Consider the following 8,054-nt stretch of genomic DNA (forward strand, 5'->3'; position numbering starts at 1 on the left):
GGATTAACTGGTTTGGTTCAATTGAGTTCAAGTCTAGGCTTAACCGATGTGCACGGCATCATTTTTGCGGATGGCCAAAGTGTGGACGATTGATCAATGATTTAAAGGAGACCAATCTATTATATGTGAAGCCTCATATGCCGGAGAGATGCTACATTACAGGCTACCACATAAGGTTGGTTGCCCTTTAATTTGTGTGCCGTGGCGAGGCGAACCACACAACTTGAATAAATGGGTGATGACATTAGGATTGATTAACCAGCCACAACTCTCTAAAATACAAAGTAAAAGAGTTTGTGAAAGACAGACAGAACACAAAGGAAGGAGAGAAAGAGAAAGAGAAAGAGAGCTGATGATTATGATGATGGCCTTATCAAGCTTATGTCCATCCCCTGCTTCTCCCCTGTTTCTCAATTCTCCTCATCTTATTCACAGAAAGAGATGCTCAGTAATCTTCTCCATAGACCCCCCCCCATCTGTGACGCTGCCCTTCTTCACCATTCCTTGCCTCCTGAGAAACAAGGCTCTCCTGTGTAGAGCTGGGGAGCGTGTTGAGCCCCTTGACCTTACCGAGGAAAATGTGGAGAGAGTCCTCTTGGATGCTCGCAGCGAGGTATGTGTTTCATTCATTCTTCACCTGTATCAATCATGTCATATGAGCATTCCTTTTCATTGATGTCAAATGAGCACTCAATGATGCTGCTATGCATGCATCTGATGATGCCATATATGGGCATCCTGCTTCTTCATATCATCACCATCACCACCACCATCAATTGATGTTTTAGGAGTATTTCATGATGTCACATGAAAATTCAGGTATGGCATGTGAGCATTCAGAGATGTTCACATCTGTGCCTTCTCATTTGAACATATCCTATGATATCCTGTGGATGCCTAGTTATGTCATACAGTCATTCAGTTATGTCATATCAGCATATCAACTCAATAATGTCATATGAGCATTCGACACTGCGAGAGATTTTGACTAAAGGAGAACATCTCTCCTCTCTATCTCTTCATTTTTTTGCAGCTTCTTCAGATATTTGATCTATCTGTGGGGATCACAGGTATGTTAGTTTCTTTCATTTTTGCCATTCCCTGTTAACAAAATTTTAGTCTTAATCATGAATATTAGCATAAATGAAGATGGATCCTACCATAGAGTCTTTTATAGACAGATAAACATATTTTTCACATCCATAAGAGACTGAATACGACTTGTGTAATGGGGCCGACACCAACTTTCGAGGCTCGAGTTTTGCTTCTCTCAATTTTCTCAGTGTGATGCTACCTTGTAAATCACCATGCCAACAGACATACAGAGAAGACAGATAGATATATTTTATTATCAATCCTTTGAAGGTATATGACCAATGGAAAAACTGAGGTTTTGATGAGATTTGGAACTCAGGTAACTGGATTCAAAGTTCAATATCCTAATCACTAGTCCTCGATCATGTCCATATAAAGATTTGGAAGCTCCGTTTTCTACTTCAAATTTCACCATAGCTAGATGCTGCTAAAGAATATAGGGGGTTGAACCTGTAATGGGCTTCATGGTCTTTGCTTGACAAACTTATCAATTGAGCTACAACAGTCTGGGCCAGTCGACTGTGTTTGTGTTATCTAGATGCACTTTTAATGAATGTTACAATTTGTAGGCATCCATTTCATAAATTAAATATGTTTTGTTCTTCTTGCAATGTTCCCCTATGGTGTATATGTTTGTGTAGGTGTGGCAGAGCTTGCTGACATGGATGGACCATTTCTAAAGCTTCGTCTAAAAGGCCGGTTCTGGCATGAAAGGTCTCTTGTACTCGCACGGTTGGGAAATTATCTGCAAAAGCGCATACCGGTACATCCTCCCGCTGTTGTTATATTACATCTTGTTGCTATATATCTTCTTTTATGGAAAATCATATCAAAGCACTCCTAACTTGTTGGTTATTTATTACCATACTCCTATGATAGTGTCCCTTCTATACTTAACACAAAGTTTACTACTATTTAGTGTATTTCTAGTCATTTACGAAAATCATACAGATATTCTCATAAAATACCCAACAAGTTAGGTATATTTCGGCAGTTTCATTTAGGGATAATGGTCAAAATGCCAACCTAGTTTACCGTAATTCCCAAAATGCTATTCGTAACCTTGTCAGTTCATAACTGATATTTAAACCTTGATTAGTAATAACTCTGGAAGATTATCATGTATTAACACACGATCAAAGCCTAAGTACTAATTTATTAAGACCAAAAGAAAAAAGTTCCTGATTATCATATCATTAATTGATGTAATTAGTAAAGGTAATTAATTAGTTTCCAATCACCAGCTAATCATCCTATGTGGCACAGTAAATAAAAGAAATCTTAATCAAGGAATCGAAAGTAATTTATATAAGAGAAAGAAAGAAATGTTAAGCATGATGGCAGCAAGCATAGCATAATCTCAAAACTCTCTAAGACTGAATAGCATTTTCAGGAACTACAGTAAACTAGGTTGGGATTCTGATAATTTACCTGTTTTCTTTAAACTGGATTATGTTATGATTGATTGCCGTCAATTCTTCTTTAGGAGATTGTGGAAGTGGGTATTGAAGATGACTCACAACTTGATGATAGCTCAACAAACTTCGGTCATGATTGAATTGAAACAAAACAAAAAACTTATGATGAATTGAGCATTTTAATGATGTTTGATAAATTGATTTTCGCCGAGTCATAGCATAACACTGAGATTGTATGGTCCCCTCATCCCACCCCCCAACCTTTTCTATGGATATCAATATATCGCCAATGTTAATTGTCATTTACCAATTTCATACACACTACATTCAAATGTTTGTCTTGTCTTTGTTCCATAGATCATATCTGACCTCCGAGGATGAGGATATAATATACCTATCTACCTGTGTATTGTTTAAATATACGAGTATGCAAAGTATGACGATGATCATGTTTCCTTGGTCTCATACAACTTTATGTGATTTTCATTGGTAGGCTTTGGATGGTTTTCTATAAAAATGTGTTCAAATTTGTTCAAAATGAGACCCAAACTTTCCCTATGGCTATAAAAATTCTTGATGAATTTATTTCCATTATCTTGAAAACAAATCTGGTTTTATTTTCTATGACCATTGGCTAGTCTTTCTTCTGTTTTGTGAGATAAATAGCTGCTCAAAGGCAGGCAATGTATCTCTTCTTTAGAATTTAAGGCTGTAGAGGTGCTCTTTCAAGTGTGTCAAGGGCAGTAATAGAAGTTGAATTGTGAGCAGCAGTTCGATTCACAAATCTATAGGACATTTTGGCGTGGACACATTGGAGAACTGAACCTATACAACGAATGGTAAAGAGTAATTGTATTCAAATTTGCACAACAAATATGTATGGGGATCTAACTAATGTATCATGTATGCATTAAATGTAACTTTATTTTCCTTAATAAAAACCATTATTATTAACTCCATCTAACCAATGCCCCATCCTTAGTAGAGTAATGATTTGAAAATAATGGTTTTATATATTAATAATCCCAAGTATTTTAACAAACGTCATCTTCAGCAATAGAAATTATGCATTAATTGTTTGAATCTCCTAATTGTAACATGCAGCTAATATTCACAATGACCATGGATTGATTAACCTAAAGCTTAGATTGAGAAATCTAGAGAATTTCAGTTTTAATCAAGAAAATCATTATTTACAAGGTGTTTCTTACAATTCCATGCATTGAAATAACAAATGTAGAACAGGAACTTTGTGATGATAAAAAAAAATGAAAACTCTTTCAATTGTGCTAAAATACATTAACCACTCCAAAATGAAAAAGAAATTGGAAATCTGTTGCATGGGCCCTTACAAACGAAAATGTCTCTCATTATATACATTCCTCTTAACCTCAAGATAACAAAAATGAATCAGATTATCACAAAAATAAAGAATCATATATCATGAGCAAAAACTTGGCTCACCATCACCTCTATATCATGTATAAATAATACTGTCAAAATTTCTATCCTGTATGTATTGAATGATGACTTAAAAAAATTTCACGTCAATCCCAACATGGGATGCAAAATCCTTGGAGGATAAACAAGAGATAAAACGTACTATATGCAGCATCTCATCCACACCTTTGTAGAGGGGTACAATACTAATACTTTTTTCATTTTACTGAGTTTATGTCAACGAATTCAAATCAAGAATCAACCCACCACCACCATTATTAGAGCTACTATGCGGGGCAAGCAAATTCATGCTAACATTTATGTCTTCATTCCAACTATCCAATAAATCCTCTACAATCCCTTCTTGATCTGGAGAAACCGAGTTCAGACATGCACTTTCAACTTCTTGCCCTTCAACATCATGTGCTTGGAAGCCAGGAGGAGCACGATATGATGATGACACCCTTTCACGATACAATGATGATGATGACCCTTGCACAGTAGCATGGGGAACAAAAGGGTAGGTTTTCCCTAGGAGAAAGGAAGGGAGACCACTACTAGAAGGCTCTTGAAAGCTTCCATTAGGCTTCATACCCGGACCATAATCATGTATTTCAAAGCCATTATTTACTAGTCCATGCATTTGGATCCCGGATGGACGAGGAGCTTGGTATGATGAACCCCCTTGCATAGGACTTGTAGTCGGGACAATATTTTTGTAGGGATGTTGCCCTTGGAGAATAGGTGTAGGGAGAACACGAGATACAAGATTCGAACCCGAACCTGACTCTTGCACTTCAATGCTATTCTCTGTTTCATGCATTTGGATGCTAGGCATAGGAGCACGATACGATGTTCCTTGTATTTTACTAGGAACAACACTGTTATAGGGTTGCCCTTGGATAATGGGAGTTGAGTGTCCATGAGATATAGGGTTAGAAACTGGAACCAATTTCTGTTGATCAAATCCATTCTCTACTTCATGCATTTGGAAGCTAAACATAGAAGGGGCTCGGTACGATCCTCCACCTTGCATAGTGTTAGTCGTCGTAGTAGTAGTAGCAGCAGCAGCAGTACTAGGTACAACATTGGCATAGAGATGTTGTGCTTGGACAATTGGTGGTCTGGGTGGGCATTCTTGGATGGCTCCAATAAGGTTCAAACCTGAATCTTGCATGGTGGTGCAAACAGTTGATTGTGATTCACCACTTTGCATACACAGTCCCCCGGCCCCCATCCCCATCCCAGGCATGTGAGTATGCTCTTGCATCAATAGTGCTTGTTGGCGGTGATGTTCTATGGTTCGAACCCTTTCCGCAGCAACAGCTAATTCTTTCTGCTGCACCTCTTCCCTTGCTCTCCTTAAATTCTCCACCTCTTCCTTCACATCTATCATCTTTCGCCTCTCATCTTGGAGAAGCAAGTGTTCTACCATTATGCTCTCTTCGACCCTAGCCTCACCTTTGGTTCTATTCTTCAAGAAGCAGTTGAATGCGTCAAGTTGTGCATGGAAAGCAGATTGATGTTCCTTGATCTTGGTAGACAAAGCTTCGTTCCAATATCGAGAATAGCTAAGCACTCTCCCAGTGCTATCGACAACAATGTCCTTGACATCATCAGAGTCATCATCTGCAAGGACATGGAAGGCCAACAGCCTGCCAACCAAAGGGGGGGAGGGATGATAAGAACCCAAGATAGATGGGAAACAACTCAAAACAGAAGAAAAGCCAATGTATGCCGACACTGCATACAATGGAGGGGATAAATGCCCAGCAAAGAGGAAGAGAATGTAGAAACCCACCCATATAAAACATGCATTACAGAGGGACAAAAAAAAAACCCATTTTGAGGGAGAAACAGCAAATAGGAAAACCCAATACAGAGGGATGAAAAAACAACATAGGGAAGGAGAAACCCCCAATACAAAACGCAATAGAGAGGTATAAAAACACTAGCATGGAGGGAAAGTAAAACCCATTATAGAGGGAGAAAACACGATATAATTTAAGAAATGGAGACCAGAGTGGAGGGAGAAAATCCCTCTTTTTGGGTGGAGAAAATACCCAATATAGAGGAGGAACTCCATATTGAGGGAGAAGAAAACCCAACATAATAAGAGTGATAAGAGAAAACAAAAAACCCAATATGGAGGGATAAAAACCCTAGAAAACGAAGCGAGTGTGATGTATAAAAGGAAGGATGGATGGAATGACCTGTGGCATGCATCTTCAAAGGATGAAAACGGTCGCTCTATTTCTGGATTAAAAGCTCTGAGTGCGTCGTGGCGAGCTAGCTCTGCATCAATAGGAAACCTAATCCCACCGCCTTCAACACCTCCATTCTTGTTGCTGTTGCTCATCATTCATTATGTATGTATATGGAAAGGCAATAAGAGCTTTTTTTCCTTTGAATTCCAAAAGAGAGAGAGAGGGAGAGAGAGAGAGAGAGAACACATCAAAATGCCCCTCTTGTTTTATGTATTTACCAAAATGCCCCTACCCCATCTAGGGTATCCACCTCTCTTGTTACCACATTACTACCCTTTTCTCTCCCGTCATCGCCTTCACATGAAAGTGAAGTGCGGAGAAATGCTCTTCTTCATGTAGTGTCATCGCCTTGTGTAAGAACACAAAGTATTTGCTGATAGCCCCCTCCATTGGTCATTCAGTCTCAATTGCATGATTCGAGCTTCGTCCGTATCTTGTGACCTGATTCTTCTTGGTTCGCGGCCACGTACCTTGGATCAGGTTCAGGCCCTAAATATGTCTGATTGGGTTATCGCAATAACCCTTACACACATTGGGATAGTGTGTCTTGAGATGATTTTAAGAGCTAGGGGGAGCTAGTTTGAAGAAGATGATGCCACATTCGATGTTAATTTCTGAGGAAGGATTATGCATGTGGAGATAAAGTCGATGGGATACTTAACAACATCATGTCGTTCAAGTTAACTTCATGCACTCTAAAGTTGATTGGACTATATAGATATTGCCATGGAAATCCTTTCTCTAGGCAAAGGGGCTAAGAAGCTATAAGGAGTTAGAGAGTGGAGACTAAACAAAGGTAATGCCAGGTCAGTCAAAGGCAAGTCCTAAGTTTGAGTAAAGAAAATTAGTGTATCAAGCATAGAAGAGCAAATAGGTTGATCACCTTATAAATCCTCTATGTTACCTGTGTGTACTTCTTTCTAGTTCTACAATTCTATGTTTTAATGACTTGAAACAAAAAGGAATGGTAGAAGACGTTACATGGAATAGGAGGAGAAAGAACAAATCAATAAATGCTCAAAGTTTTTTGAAAATCTATCCTTCATGTTTTTAACTTGGAAGATTTGATAAACTTGATACCTGGCCTTGATCGCCCGTGTTCATAATTTACTTACAGTCTACATATGGGCATACTTCTAAAAACAAAGTCATTATAAATTGAATTTTTAAGAGGAGTTTTTTTGAACAAAGTATCTTTAGGGTTTGTGCACACACACATATAAAAACAAAGTCATTATAAATTGAATTTTCAACAGGATTTTTCTTGAACAAAGTATCTTTAGGGTTTGTGCACACACACATATAAAAACAAAGTCATTATAAATTGAATTTTCAACAGGATTTTTCTTGAACAAAGTATCTTTAGGGTTTGTGCACCCACACATATAAAAACAAAGTCATTATAAATTGAATTTTCAACAGGATTTTTCTTGAACAAAGTATCTTTAGGGTTTCTCCACCCACACATATGAGAAGAATAAGTATAAACCATTACGCGGATATTTGAAAAAGGAAAATTTGGGAAATAGGGATTTCGAATTTTCACTTTGATACATTACTATGGTTTTGTTTCCAACCATTGTTGTGGAATGTCAGTTGCTATATTCATGACCAAAACCATATTGTGCATGACCTCCACTAAATATATGATGGATTGTTACTTTGCCATCTCAAACTAAATAATGAAATTGTTTAATGACATTATCAAACCAAACAAGTAAGGTACCTAATAATTGAACTAGTTAGGTAAGAACACGATAAGAGAAAGAGCATGCATGATGAAGACCACCATATCGCCTATCAGCGCCCAGCCTACCATTGCTCAACCTTCCGC

At 38.0% G+C, this 8,054-nt stretch overlaps 2 protein-coding genes across 2 annotated transcripts; one reads left to right on the forward strand and one right to left on the reverse strand.

Annotated features, from left to right (window-relative positions):
* Positions 1-238: 238 nt before the first annotated feature.
* LOC147869195 (uncharacterized) lies at positions 239-2,819 on the forward strand. The gene is made up of 4 exons (XM_087321932.1): positions 239-613; positions 1,034-1,070; positions 1,737-1,858; positions 2,582-2,819. Exons 1-4 carry the CDS (start codon positions 239-241, stop codon positions 2,651-2,653), a joined length of 606 nt encoding a protein of 201 aa, XP_087178058.1. The 3' UTR covers positions 2,654-2,819.
* Positions 2,820-3,954: 1,135 nt separating this feature from the next.
* On the reverse strand, positions 3,955-6,325 carry LOC147869196 (uncharacterized). The gene is made up of 2 exons (XM_087327248.1): positions 6,167-6,325; positions 3,955-5,608 (listed from the first exon to the last, which is right to left on the reverse strand). The coding sequence occupies exons 1-2, from the start codon at positions 6,313-6,315 to the stop codon at positions 4,186-4,188; spliced, it is 1,572 nt and encodes a 523-aa protein (XP_087183374.1). The 5' UTR covers positions 6,316-6,325; the 3' UTR covers positions 3,955-4,185.
* Between the last annotated feature and the right edge of the window lie 1,729 nt (positions 6,326-8,054).

This window comes from Azolla caroliniana, unplaced genomic scaffold (assembly GCF_043228905.1).
Source record: "Azolla caroliniana isolate FFs.n. ecotype wild unplaced genomic scaffold, voAzoCaro1.0.p SCAF_1, whole genome shotgun sequence".
NCBI classification, from domain to species: domain Eukaryota; kingdom Viridiplantae; phylum Streptophyta; class Polypodiopsida; order Salviniales; family Salviniaceae; genus Azolla; species Azolla caroliniana.

Excerpts from the sequence above, each read along its gene's own strand:
- LOC147869195 (XM_087321932.1), top strand. The coding sequence starts at position 239 with ATGACATTAGGATTGATTAACCAGCCACAACTCTCTAAAATACAAAGT. Across the intron at positions 1,071-1,736 it reads TCTATCTGTGGGGATCACAG|GTGTGGCAGAGCTTGCTGAC; the intron begins GTATGTTAGTTT and ends ATGTTTGTGTAG. Across the intron at positions 1,859-2,581 it reads ATCTGCAAAAGCGCATACCG|GAGATTGTGGAAGTGGGTAT; the intron begins GTACATCCTCCC and ends ATTCTTCTTTAG.
- LOC147869196 (XM_087327248.1), bottom strand. The coding sequence starts at position 6,315 with ATGATGAGCAACAGCAACAAGAATGGAGGTGTTGAAGGCGGTGGGATT. Across the intron at positions 5,609-6,166 it reads TTTGAAGATGCATGCCACAG|GCTGTTGGCCTTCCATGTCC; the intron begins GTCATTCCATCC and ends TTTGGTTGGCAG.